The sequence below is a fragment of the Lotus japonicus genome, chromosome 2, assembly GCF_012489685.1.
Source record: "Lotus japonicus ecotype B-129 chromosome 2, LjGifu_v1.2".
NCBI classification, from domain to species: Eukaryota; Viridiplantae; Streptophyta; class Magnoliopsida; order Fabales; family Fabaceae; genus Lotus; species Lotus japonicus.
In genome coordinates this window covers 63537047-63550810 of record NC_080042.1, presented here as the reverse complement: position 1 = coordinate 63550810, position 13764 = coordinate 63537047, and the positions used below count along the sequence as shown (strand labels likewise).

Genomic DNA, 13764 nt, shown 5'->3' with positions numbered 1-13764 from the left:
TACATATCTTTAATTTTTTAGAATACTTGTATTTTTTAGAAACTTACATAACTTTTTTTTTTAAATTAACATTTTTTTTATAGGTGTTGTCAAAATATTTTTTTTATAGGTAAATGTTAGTTGTTAGTTGTTAATTGTTAGTAAATTAGTTTCATCTCCAAACTTTGAACCCTGACCTTTCACCTGCAAATCTTTTCATTTCCCTTAGCTCACCAAATTACGTAACTTTAATTATTAGTATAGTTAAATATATAAGAATTTTGTAACTCACATCAATTTTTAACAATATTTATACGTATAATTAATAATCATTATTTCTTATTATATAACCAAATTGGTTCAAAAACAAATTAGATCTAATTTTGTCAGTGTAAAAATTTAAGGACGGTTCTATTTTGGTTTCCTTAATTCTACTATATTTCAAAGGAACCAAAATGCACGGTTTGAGTTTTATGTATTAAAAATCTTCTTTTGAAAAAGAGCGAATTGACCCCACAAAAATATAAATGTTTCTAATTTGAAAATGAATTTCTCACATGCACTACAAGCAAGACACGCTAAATAGTGTTGCTTTAACCCACACGAAGTGTAATATTGCTACTGCTCAGCGCAGAGGACCCATTCCTCCTTCTCTTTCAATCCACATCGATCCTAACCCCTCCTCTATAGTCATTGCTGACTCGCCTTGGGCAACGACGAAACAGCTAGCTGTGCCCAACCACCACCCTATTTGAGTGTCGTCGTGATCTGGTGCGTACTCGACTCGACCCATCTGTTGCGATCGTATCACACTTTTAAGGTGCGTTGTCAATGAAACCTTCAAAGGTGCGTTGGAATAAGGCCTATTTATAGAGCTTCAAGTAGCATAGGAAGTACCAAAATCTCATAGGAATTAACGGATGCTTGAGATTAATTTAATGTAAACATTTAATGGATTTTAGGTTGTTAAGTTATGGTTAATATGGCCGGTGCGTTTCATACGCACTCTCAAAGTGCGTTAAGAACGCACCTTCAGTGTGCGTCTCTATCGCATTTACAAATGACGTTTAAAGTGCGACACATACGTATTTTGAAAGTGCTTTCGATAGAGATATTTTTGGATTTCTGAATTTTCCTTAAGTATGAATAGATGTGAGGAGTCTGAATAACAACTCCCGAAAAATAATGTACCCTTTTGTGTAACCAAAATTTCTCCCCACATGCACGTACGAGGTCAAGCTGATGGTGACTCTAGCAGTTCGGAGAGCCCATCATCTTCAGTTTGAAATCCAACAAAATCCAAATCTTTCTTTGTTCTCGTCATGAAGATATGGCTCAAAATCAATACTGCGTCCTTAGCTTTAATTTGCGTGGAAGCTATAGTTTCTTTAGCTTTTATGCTTTGTTCATTGTAACTTTGTATTTTACTGTAATTTTTCTCCATATATTCATACGTGCACGGTATATTTTTGCATTTGTAGTTTATATTTTTTTGAGTTAAACTTGAAAAAGTGATTCTCTGGTATAATATTCTGGGTTTATCTTTTTTCTAAATCAAACTTCATTTTTAAATAACACATTAGTAGTTAAAAAAAACACTATTTCAGTTAAACAAACATATAAAAATATATGGAAATTTCATTTTATACGGGTGTACATTGAAAAAGCAGCTTAATTTGGTTACATATATATCCAAAGCTAGAGATAACACAGTGACATGCGCACCCACTATCATTGTCTAGACTCTAGATTCTAAAAATAGAAAATTTGCCAAACGTAACGCATTCAAAAGGAGCAACGAGAAATGGCCAAAACCACCGATAGAGATCAGTTATAGTCTTATAGAAGAATAGTGAAGATATGTAGAACCTCGCAAATCCCACATTCAATCAACATGGGTTGGGCTTAGGCCCTCCAAAGTATAAAAAAAAAATTCGACATGCTAGGTTGTGAAAGTTTTTTACAGCCACAACTCACAGAGTTAAATGAAGAAAAAAAAGGGTGTAAAACACAGGTTTTGCGATTTCGTTGGAGGTCCCAAACCACCAGAAATGACATGTCCAAAGAATTTGGTCTATTCCAATGAGGGAGAAATAAGGATAAGTGTTAGAAGAATGTGTGTACTTGAGGTATGCCCCCTAGTGCGTATTTATATATGTAGTATCGAACCTAGAAGGATTCACCAATGATATGAGAGAGATATATCAAAATGTAACAGATCCTATATGAAATTATAAGATATCACCTTGATTTAGAGTCATTATTCTCATATTCGCAAGATTTTGTTGATATTGGGCCAAAGTATATTGGACCCATCATTTTATTTCGTAAAAATTCCTCCCTCGGTCCGAGTAAGCATTATGATGCTTGGAGTGTCAAAGATCTGAGATAGTCTCTGGTCGGTGACAATGAGATGTTTGGCCTACCCCATGCGTATACTCGTGATGATTCGAGACAATATGAGTTGATATCCTACGACCATAAGATATTACCTTGTATTGACGCCTTGTCTTTGTCCCTGTTACATGTAGAGATGTCTCTCGTCGCGATTTGAGCGTTGATGGAGCAAGTGAACGTGTGCGGCATTTGGATTTGTGAGGATTGATTCGATGCAATTTTCTTAAGTAGGATAATGATGGGATGCATGGTGTGAAAGGTCGTGGTGCCCTCGCTTGGGAGGTGAAAGATCTCCTTTTCCCTCGCTTCGTTGCCTTAAACTGAGAACTTATGGGCCATTTCGCCTTCTTCCAACTTCTCCCGCCTTGCCAGTTTTTTGTACTTAGAGGCTTTGAATCTAGATCGCCTGAATTGCTTCCTGCTAAGCTCTCCAATTCTTCCTTGATTTGGTAAGTTTCGTTGTTTTCTCTTTCCATAATTGCATGCAAGGATGTAGCGAAAGTTAGGAAATTTGCGTTGTACTCCCTAGAATTATTCTGCCATCATTTATCTTGTTGAGAGTTGTGGTGAAGGTCACCCAACAAAGGAGTTGTCTTTGTTCGGAATCCTCTAGATTCTGAGGGTTGTACCTTAAATTAGTGCGAAGACTTCATGTCAGACCAATTGTTCTTTTCACGCAATCCAGGTACTGCTTTAAGATGGGTCGCACGTTCTTCCATGGTGTCATCTTAAGTTTCGTCAAAGGTCCATGATCCTTTCATAGGTCGCCATCCTGCTTACTCATGGGTCAAACCAAAAGTTTTAGCCATTAGCAATGATTATGTCGGAAAAGACCCAACAATGTTAACGGAATGCTTCGCATTGACACGGGGGGGGGGCCTGAGGTAGCACCAGGGGCGGACCCACATTGGGCTGAGGGGGTTCAGATGAACCCCCTTGTGTTATTTTTTTTTGAACCCCCTAACATTTTCAATTTGCACCAAAGACCCTTTCTCTCTCACTAACACACGCACTTCTTACTCATGCCCTCATCCTCTTGCTCTCGCTAGGTCAAGCGCGCACACACACACCAGCCACCAGTGCACCACCGGCCACCACCACGACACCACCAGTGGTTACCAGTCCGGTGAGTCCACCACGCACCCTTGATTTTGGGTGAGTACCCATTTTCCATTTTCCCCAAATTTTCTCAAATTTGGAATCTGTTGAGTGTTGATTGATTCTCTAGCACAATTAGTGGATAGAACTAATCTTTGAGAAAGCCTCCTTGCGATGTAGGCAGTGGTAGGAATAGGCCTTTGTGATCCTCGTTTTTTATTCCCCTGTGGACCTGTATAGTTGCGTGGAGTTTTGACAGCTTAAATTGGGTTCTGTTTTGCTCCTTGCTGTCTACAAGTTTAGGTGCTGAGATGAGTTTTTATATTTCCCTCTGTTTATACTTATGTAGTGACCCTCCTCATGTATAACTTCTCTTTTCTTGTTTTGTTGTTTCTTGTTTATGTCTTTTTGTAGTGATAAATTTTGTTTAACTAGTGAATTAGAAGTTTCATCAAGATGTTTGATTTTGATTTGGTGTTAAGATCAGAGGGAAATTGCAATTTCTGTTTTGTGCTTAGTGTTCACTTTCAATGGGAAATTGTTAAATTACTTGTGCTTAATGTTCACTTTCAATTTCATTTCTGCACTGATTCTTATTTTTTTCTGCACTGGCATTGTGGGTTTGTGACTCAGCATCTAGGCTGGTTTGTGATGAGAATTTTGGTACTTTTAGTGGTAGTTTTTCTCCTGATTATGCCCTGTTTTGTTGACCCTGCTACTGACTTAATTGAGGCTCCATTTGTATCTCTATAGCTATGCTGTAGACACGGCTGAAGGCTTGAAGTTTACAATTAAGGCTTGTTTGAGGATTAGGCTGGGTCGAAGTATACAGTTTGGGTGTACAACTAATTTTCTGGCTTAGGGAGTATTGCATTAGTGTTTGTCACAAGTTAAGGGGATTTGAGTACTACATCTCTTGTAATTTTATTTCACTTTTGGTTTCTTTACTTTGTATTAAGGGCTGGAGTACCCTTTATACTCCTTTTTAATATAGTTTTGGTTTATCAAAAAAAAAAATCATGGGTTGAGGTATCCCTAGTACCTCTATAGTACAACTTTGTTTACCAAAAAAAACTTTCAATTTCATTTGAAAATTTTGAACCCCCTGACCCCGGGGTCCTGGATTCGCCACTGGGTAGCACGAGTTCGACATTGAAATCCTTGGGGAGGAGGATTGCGTTTGTGACTTGCGCACCACGTCGAGTCATTTCATGTATGTTTATGACTACATGTTTACCACTCTTGGCATCTTTCTCCCCTTTTTTGAGCAGGGATATGATAGACTCCCCTTTTTCTAATGTTTCAACCCTCATTAGTAGAGGTTCCTTTCCGCTATCTCCTTACGGCCATTCTTTTCTCCAACGTCTTTAACTTTATCTTTTGTGTAACTATGTAGCAATATATGGAAAATGACATATTACAAAGCATACATGTAAAGAATAATGAAACCAGTTAATGATGTGTTTCTCATTTACTGTCTTCTAAGCTGCGATTATATCATTTGTATGCAAAAGGGTGAAGCATTACATCAGATGTATAGAAATGTTCTCATGTTTTGATGTATAATATACAAATGCAGAAAGCACTATATAGGAATTTTAGAAATATTCTCATGTTTTGATGTTGAATACCTATGCATTCTATCCAGAAGTGGAAAACACTATATAAGAATTAAATTAATATCATTGTGTTTTGATGTTGAATACCTATGCATTCTATCCAGAAGTGGAAAACACTATATAAGAATTAAATTAATATCATTGTGTTTTGATGTTGAATACCTATGGATTATATAGAAAAATTTGATATTTACTGTGAAAACATTGTAAGCATGTTGATTATAAGATGACTATTAATCTAATAAACAAAAACTATCGTACCCACAATGTCAAACTCATAAATTGAAAATCTTACCGAAATAATCTTGGTGTAGCAATAGAGAAAAGATTGCTCAAAATGGTCTCAAATGCATTTGCATGCAACAAAAACCTGGAGGTAATTTGCCTGCAAATGCATTTGAGACCATTTTGAGAGTCTTTTCCCTATTGCTAAATATCTAGACTATTTCAGCAAGTTTTTCAATTTATGAGTTTGCCATTGTGTGGTATGATTATTTTACTTTTTTTACAAATTTTTCCTACTTAGTGTCGACCTTGGCCGACGCTACAATGCTAAAATTAGAGTTTACCTATGATCAACACTGACAGAAGGACGATATTGTCGGTCTTTATGGATAGTGTGTAGTGTCGGCTTACCAACACTTATTTTAGCGTTGGACACATGACTTACATGTTAGCTTTGAGCTTTTAACGTCATCCATGACGTTGACACTATATTGGTTGCAACGTCTTTTTACTTAAAAGTCAACGCTAATGAGTGCTTTTCTTATAGTACATCATTGCTACTACAAAGTGTACCACTAATGACTAATCCACCGCTAGTTCAAAAGATAATAAGAGAGATTCATCATCCACTCAAAGAGAGAAAAACTAATCCCTTCATCTTTACTTTGAGACAATTCCAAGATCTCAGTTATACAAGATCAATAACACTATCCCCATCTGTTGGCCCTTCATAAAAATCAAATTATTTCTAGTGAGCCATACGGACCAAACTACAACTACCCATGCAATCCACATTCCTCTTTTCTGAAACTTGTTTGTGTTACCGAAAAGATGCTGTGAAAAATGTGAACCACTATCATAAGGGAGCACAATGGAGACACCAAACCACATGTAACAAGCCATCCAAACCGCCCAAGAAAAAGAACATGGAAACAAAACATCGGAGGAAGATTCTTCCATTTGTGAACAAAACAGACACAATACATATGCAACCTCTTGAATTTCTTTCCTCTTCCACAGATTATTCCTGGTCTGAATGTGATCAAGCATTACTCTCCAAACAAATGCACACACATTCGATGGGGCCGGGCTGCAACACACCAAAACATGCTTCGACACCTTCACTAAATCCCAGCAACACAAAATAAGCTGATTTAATAGAATAAAAGTATAAAACTCATCTTATTCCATTAAGCTTCGTTCCATTATGTTCTATCAATCGAAACATAGTATTAATTGTTAAAATGGTCATTTCTATAGTTTTATAATTCAGTTAAGCTCTAATGTGATAATGACACCACAATTTTTTTCTTTTGAAAAGCTGTTACAACAAACTTAGTTTGTTTATATTCCAAGTTCTAATGTATATTATTACTTCAAACTTAATTGCCTGGCTATCATTTCTAGTAACAGACTAACAGTATATACTTGATGCAATTAACTGCTTTTTTAAATGTCATCTTTATCACTATCAGATTATTCCCATTTGGTGAGTTCTCTTTTTTCAATGCTGAGCTTGTGACAAGTACTTGTCCTTATTAATTATTCAGCTACAACAAACCTCACCATATTAATTGTAGACAATAGAGCACTTTAGTATTCTGTTGGGAATTGAAGAAGAATTTAACATTCATAAATTGTCCGTGAAGCGTATCACTGTCTCAGAAAAAAGCCACCCTAACTCGTGACAGTACTCTCAAATGTTGTCCCTTGAAAACAATGCACTAGTCCCTAGTCCCTGTTAGCACATGGTTATGGTGGTCCACAAAAATAAAAGCATAACGAATTTTGTACCAAACACCTTACCCTATTTCCATCAATAACTAGCAAAATTACATTCACAAACACAAAAATAACAACAGTTACATATTGTGTCAAACACCTTACCCTATTTCAATCAATAACTACATAAAATTACATACACAAACACCAAAAAGAGGGAACCAAATCTACAAAATAAGTGTTAGCAATACACTCTTTTTGAACATGCTCTTTAACACACTTTATGATTATCTATTTTTTTAAATGTCAACACTCTAGCTTTGTAAATTGATCAATTTGCAAAAAATGTGTTGACTTTATAAAAAACAAATCAATCACAAAGTGTGGTCAAGAGTGTGTTCAAAAAAATGTGCCGCTAGTAATTTTTAGTCTACAAAATGTCATGTTTGAGATCAATCCTTTTGTTTTGATTGGAGTTAGTTAGGAGAATAACACAGTGAAGTACATACATAATAGCAAACTAAGTAATAACAAACAAAGATAAATGGGTGGTTGGAGGTTGGTTGATAAAGAGTGACCAGAGATTTCAGATGAATCCACAGCTAGAGGCATTCCATCACTATTTAGTGTGCAGGAACGTGGGTCAGAGCCACCAGTGTTCATCAACAAAGCGCGAAGAACCCCAGAAACTGTGTGAATATAAGCTGTCCGATTCTTCGACAGAAGCCATGTCAAGCCCATGAGCTCACAATCTTTGTTGTGGATCTTGGTGGTCCTGTCTTCTGCTTTGCTTGAATTTGAAGTCTTCTTGTTAAGCTGCATAGAAGTAATATCTCAATTAGAATATCAAAAAACAAAAGTGGCATCTGAGTGATTGCACCAATGAGGTTTGGTGCATCAAAGCAGCTTAAATAACACCTTGGTTGGTGTAACATCTACTCAAAGAAAAATGGTCAGAACATGAAGGCTAAAAGGCCTAAAATACTAAGTCACTATCCAATCAAATATTTTTAGTGTTTGACAAGATGCAATGATTGATCTATTATTTTAGTAAAGCAACAACACATATTACTAATATCTTCAAATGTATCAAACAGCATTTGTGACACCCTGCATAACATAATATTTCTAGATGAGACTTTAAGATTCTGAAACAATACGAAGATTTTAGCGACAAGAGACAGCATTTCTGTAAGCTGAAACTATGAATCAGAAACAAGACATTCGACAAGTCCAAAGGAAGCCACAGATGTTGGTGTCATCTAATCCTCAAAACCGTCTGCTAAGTAGGACATATTATTTAGACTGATGTTAGGGATTTGGCTTCCCTGCAGTCAGGGCAATCCTACTTTCAGGCAGTCAAAGAATCTGAACTGTTCGATCAAAGATCGGATGCCCATATATTGCATCAAGATCGGTAAGCATAGATTAGCTTAAGATTTGAGTTGTCTGATCTTAATCGAATGCATCTTAATCGAACGGCTCAGATTCTTTAACTGCGTGAATTGAAGAATTCCCTAACCAGAGGGAATCCAAACTTGTACATCAATACATGTGCTAGAAAGAAGAGATTAAAACTGAAATTCTATATTAAGGAACCATCATTTATGAATGGGGCAGGCTAAGAACAATAACAGTCAATTGACAGATTGTATGCGGTGGTTAACATTAAACCAATAACAATACTTGCCATAATAAGTAAAGCATGTTTTACATATGAGCATATCATTTGAGTCATCTTTCTACTTAATCCGAAAATTTCCAACCAACCATTTAGCAACTAATGATATGAAAAGGAAAATATAGAGAATTAACAAAAAGGACAACTTCTATGTTCTAACACAACTGTCATTTCTATATCAAGACTCTAAAACCTCTATTTATTTTGAAGTACCAAAATAGCAACAATGCATGTGAATGTGATTAACAATTTCTAGCGATGTTAAGGCTTATTTAAGAACTTTATCTTAAGACATTAGAGTCAAGTTTCTTGATTTTTTGCCCCTAAACTCCCAAGTGACAAAATGATTGCTTAATGCTTTGCTACAAAGAGTACCACTGATGACTAATCCACTAATGGTTCTGTTCAGGTTCGTGAACCCCACAATCTCCCAAGGCGCGTAGAGCATTGTGCAAAAACTTTAAAAGCAACCATCATCACTAGCAAAGAAAAGCAAGAAACAACTTTCCTAATTACCAAACATGAAGAAGATGAAACCCAAATCTATCTTGATCTTTATCCAATTCTCAACAAGATCTATCAAATTCCATGCCACAATGTTCTAAGCAAAGAACCCCAAAACAACACACACAGAGAAAAGATAGTAAACTCACCAAATGGAGGCTCTTCAAGCATTTAGTACACCCTCCAAGACCAGGGAAGCCATTGACATTGGTGCTTCTACTCAAGCAATTCTTCTCCAACCTTCTCACACTAGCATCCCCAACAAGCTCCCCACTTTTGGCAACAGAAAATGCATCAGGGCAGCTCAAAGGGTGCAGCCTAATGCCACAGTAGCAGTACACCGCATCACAAGTCTCATTGGGTTTAGCCAGCTCAATCCCTCTCACTTTCAAAGCCTTTTCCAACCCATTCACACAGGTTTCTGAGTCATCTGGCAACAGGGGCATCTCAGAAGATGATGAAGTGGTGTGGCTATGGCCATAGCCATGGCTTAACTTCCCTAAGGCAGTGGCAGAGTAAGCAGAGTAAACCCATGCTGCTAGCACCGGGCAGCACCTGCTGCGGTGGAGCTCCGCCGTGTCGGAGCCACGTTTGGTGGCGGCGCATGCAGTCTTAATACCATCAAAGTGCTCATCTGACAGAGCAAGAGGGCACCCTGCTATACCAGATTGTTCTGGGAATGCAGGGATTGTTGTTGCTGGCTTAGATGGGGTTGTGAAAATTGGCTTCAGGGTTGTTGTTGTTGCTGAGTCAGGATCAGGGAGGCTCAGAGAGGAAGGGAAGAGAATGCAGAGGAGAAGGGTCATCATCAGGCATGGTAGTCTCAGTTGCAGTGACATGGTGGTTTGAGAATCTAAGCTGAAGGGGATAGCAGAACAGAAAGAGTGTCCTGTTTCTCTTACCAAAAAGGGAGAGAATAGTGGGTAGAAAGGAAAGGAAGCAAGGGAAAGGTAAAGAAAAATAAAAGGTCAAAAGGTAGTGGGATCTTAAACCCAAAACAATAAAAGGCATGTTGGGTTGAGGAGTGTTTGGCAGCATGCTACCTCTTTTAGATTTAAAATTAAAATTAAATTAAAATTTCATTGAGAGTAAATTTACTTTCATTCCTTCACACTTCTTATTTTTCATCTCATTTTTCTTTCATTTTTCTTTCTATATGTGTATTGACAATAAATTGAGACCATAAGCATGCAGTATCTTAGTATATCTTTAGTTAATGTGAGACTTCTTAACACACATTTTCACGCTCAAGGTTAGACAACTATAGCGAATGATTTACATAACTGAACATTTGGAGTGTGACTCATATGTGGATTGTATCTTGCCTATAAAAATTTACTTTCATTCCTTCACACTTTTTATTTTTCATCTCATTTTTCTTTCTATATGTGTATTGACAATAAATTGAGACCATAAGCATGCAGTATCTTGGTATATCTTTAGTTAATGTGAGACTTCTTAACACACATTTTCACGCTCAAGGTTAGACAACTATAGCGAGGGATTTACATAACTGAACATTTGGAGTGTGACTCATATGTGGATTGTATCTTGCCTATAAAAAAAATGTGTATTATATCCACAATACAGATAAACTCTAATAACATACTAAGAGGTCTAACTTTACTCTAAAAGCTATAGCTTGTGAGAATTGTCTTCTCATCCATAAAGTCTATTTTGGTCGTATCTCTAGTTAATTTGAGATCTATTATTATTCCGTTTGCATCGGCATGAATGAATGTTAGTAGGTAATTGCATTTAATTTTTGGTATTGCATGGGACGGATCCAGACATTATATATCAGTGTGGCTAAAAATAAAATAAATTATATACTAAAATACAAAGTAGAAATTATATTAGGTAGCAAGTAAGAAGTAGCTATAATCTCACATGAAAAAAGCACAAAAGTTTATTAAACCATGAAAAGTTAAGACAAATTTGTGTAGTAAAAAGGACAAATTTTGCTTTTTTGGGAGAAAACATTACAATGCTGCTAATTTAACATTCCAAAATTTACAGGCACGAATCAACAATCAAAACAGGAAAACTCATCAGGAAAAACAAACGGGGGTAGCTTCAAACCCAACATGGTTCCATCAAAGAACTCAAATATGCTGAGTTCACAAGCAAAAATTCTCACCCAAAAAATCGATTCAACTCAACGCGTGCATAAACAAAAAAAAAATTAGAAATAGAAAAAGATCATCCAACATGAATTGTGTGTAAAGGTTAATTACAAAGTTGATTTACCTGAGAGACAATAAATCAATTGAATTTCCTCTTGAATTGTGGTTGATTGATGCGGTGATCAGGGTTCTCCATGCGATGAGAAATTTAGGAAGGTGAAGATTGGTGGGTTTTTAATTTTTGGGGAAAAGGGTTTTAAATTGATGAATGCCGAAAAACAGCAATGAAAGAACGAAAGAAAGAAAAACCGCGTTCTAATTTAATGTTAAACGTGAATTTTGAATTAAGCTATGGCGGCGCTTCCGACCGTCGCCATACATTAACACAAAACTTTTAGCAGCGGAACCGTAACCGCCGCTATATACGTTATTAACAAAAAAAATTAAAAAATCTGGTGTGGCTATAGCAGTATAGCCACACATAGCCTATACATGGGCCCGCCCATCTGCAGAGGCATGGAGGGTTCTTGTTCAATGAAGACACAGAATTGACGTTGGCCAAGGCTTAATTGTTTGCACCTGCAGTTGTTGCCACTTTTATTCTTCTCTTACACCTCGTCCCTAATCAAGTAATAGAATTATGTACTACCATTTTTCTTGTGGGGAGCATAAAGCTGTATACTCTATACTTTTCAAAACAAGACTTCACTCTGAAAAAAAAAAATATGAAAGAAAAGAAAACTTTTAAATGTGGTAAAACTGTAAAAGAAATTATACTTGGCTGAAGACGTTTATATAACTACTACTACCAATTTATATACCTTATGTATATTTACTAGTAATTATATTTTAGAAGGCAAAAGATAATTAAGGAATGGACTTTTTTTTTCTGTTAAAAAATTATGGAATGGACTTGAGAAGATAAAGAAACAACCAGAACAAAAGGCCCACCAACAATCAGAAAGAAACCCAGGCCTAAGAGTGTGTGTTAAAACCTTATAAGTCAAGTTTTACCATTCTCCTTCAACCTAAAAACGCCATGCTAGGTTTTCTCTTCCAGTGAGTGTTGTTTCCCCCTTTGGGGGGCTCCTCCTCCTCTAGGGAGGTTTTCTTGCTTATTTAGTAGGCTGCTCTTCCCATAATAGGTGGGTTCTTCTCCACAATAGGTGGATCTGTTACCCAAATAAGTGGGTTTTTTCCTGATTCTGTTCAGGCCTTTTCCTGATTTTGTTCAGGCCCTCTTCCTGATTTTGTTCAGGCCCTCTTCCCTTCCTTTGGTCACATCTACCGCCGCCCCCTCCTCCTCGTCCACCATGGCCGCCTCCGCCACCTTCACCTGCCACCGGGAACCTTGAAGCAGATCTGGTGTGACGCTGCAACCTTCTACTCGCCGTAAGCATCTCCGCTCCCTGGGCCTTCACCGAATCTAGATCTGAGGCTTTCAACCTCATAGTCCATCTCTTGCAGTGCTCTGGTTCTAAAGGTGGAACCTTTGGTTTTGCTCTGACTTTGAAAGGCAGCAGTGTGGGTTGGGTCGGTTACGAATCCTTCTGCACATGCTCTACCTCCCTCCTAGTCTAACCTCACGGCCCCTGCTCGCTCAGTTCATGTTGCGTCCGCACTGCTTCTGCTCCCCTTGCAGCTTGATGCTGTTGTATGTTTTGAATCTACAAAAGTCTTCTTTTCTCTCCTTGCTTTCAGAACTATGCTATTGTCCCCCTGCTAGTGCTACTAAAGTCAAGAGTTAGGCTTCCTTAAATGTGCACAGCTCGCAATTCCGGCAGAGTCGATGAATTGTTGAAAGGGAAGCGCTGCTTAAATTTGAGGATAAAATTTTCTCCGCTCCGAAGACATTGCTATCTGTTATTTTGGGGTTTTAGTGGCTTTTGTACGGACCTTTAGGGTTTTACATCTTGGTTTCAGCTGACTGTTGCAGCTTTGAGTATGCATACTTGTTCTTAATTTGTTTATTTGTGTGTATTGCGAATTGCTCTTTGAGATTTACTCTCACTTGATGTAAGTGTCGTTTGGTAACCCTTGGGTTTTTATTCAAGCATCATTGACCAAAAAAAAAAAAAAAACCTTATAAGTCGGTCACAACCCCAAAGACCAAACAATACAACAAAAACTGTGAAGCACGGGTACGCCAATTTGGCTACCGCACCGGCACAGGTGCGGGTACGTCGTGGGTACGCTCGGGTGCACTCTGGTACGCACTGAAAATCAACGGGTACGCCGCAGATCATTGGGTGGCGGTGCGGCCCGGGTACGCCGCCGGGTACTTTAACCTAAAAAAATGATATTTTTTTACTAATTAAATAATTAAAAAATATTTTCCCAATTCCCAAATGGTAAATAATACCTAATTTACTCCTCAGTCACGTTCTCAATTCTCACCTTCTCCACTTGAGCC

The 13764-nt window shown here is 37.4% G+C and overlaps 1 protein-coding gene and 1 long non-coding RNA gene across 2 annotated transcripts; one reads left to right on the top strand and one right to left on the bottom strand.

The window, feature by feature from the left end:
* Positions 1–3307: 3307 nt before the first annotated feature.
* Positions 3308–4523, top strand: LOC130738802 (uncharacterized). The gene is made up of 2 exons (XR_009019586.1): positions 3308–3531; positions 4228–4523. It is a non-coding gene; the product is annotated as an uncharacterized LOC130738802 (long non-coding RNA).
* A 2581-nt stretch (positions 4524–7104) lies between these two features.
* Positions 7105–10197, bottom strand: LOC130738801 (uncharacterized GPI-anchored protein At4g28100-like). The gene is made up of 2 exons (XM_057590957.1): positions 9375–10197; positions 7105–7856 (listed from the first exon to the last, which is right to left on the bottom strand). Exons 1-2 carry the CDS (start codon positions 10062–10064, stop codon positions 7521–7523), a joined length of 1026 nt encoding a protein of 341 aa, XP_057446940.1. The 5' UTR covers positions 10065–10197; the 3' UTR covers positions 7105–7520.
* Between the last annotated feature and the right edge of the window lie 3567 nt (positions 10198–13764).

Excerpts from the sequence above, each read along its gene's own strand:
- LOC130738801 (XM_057590957.1), bottom strand. The coding sequence starts at position 10,064 with ATGTCACTGCAACTGAGACTACCATGCCTGATGATGACCCTTCTCCTC. Across the intron at positions 7,857-9,374 it reads GCTTGAAGAGCCTCCATTTG|CTTAACAAGAAGACTTCAAA; the intron begins GTGAGTTTACTA and ends ACTTCTATGCAG.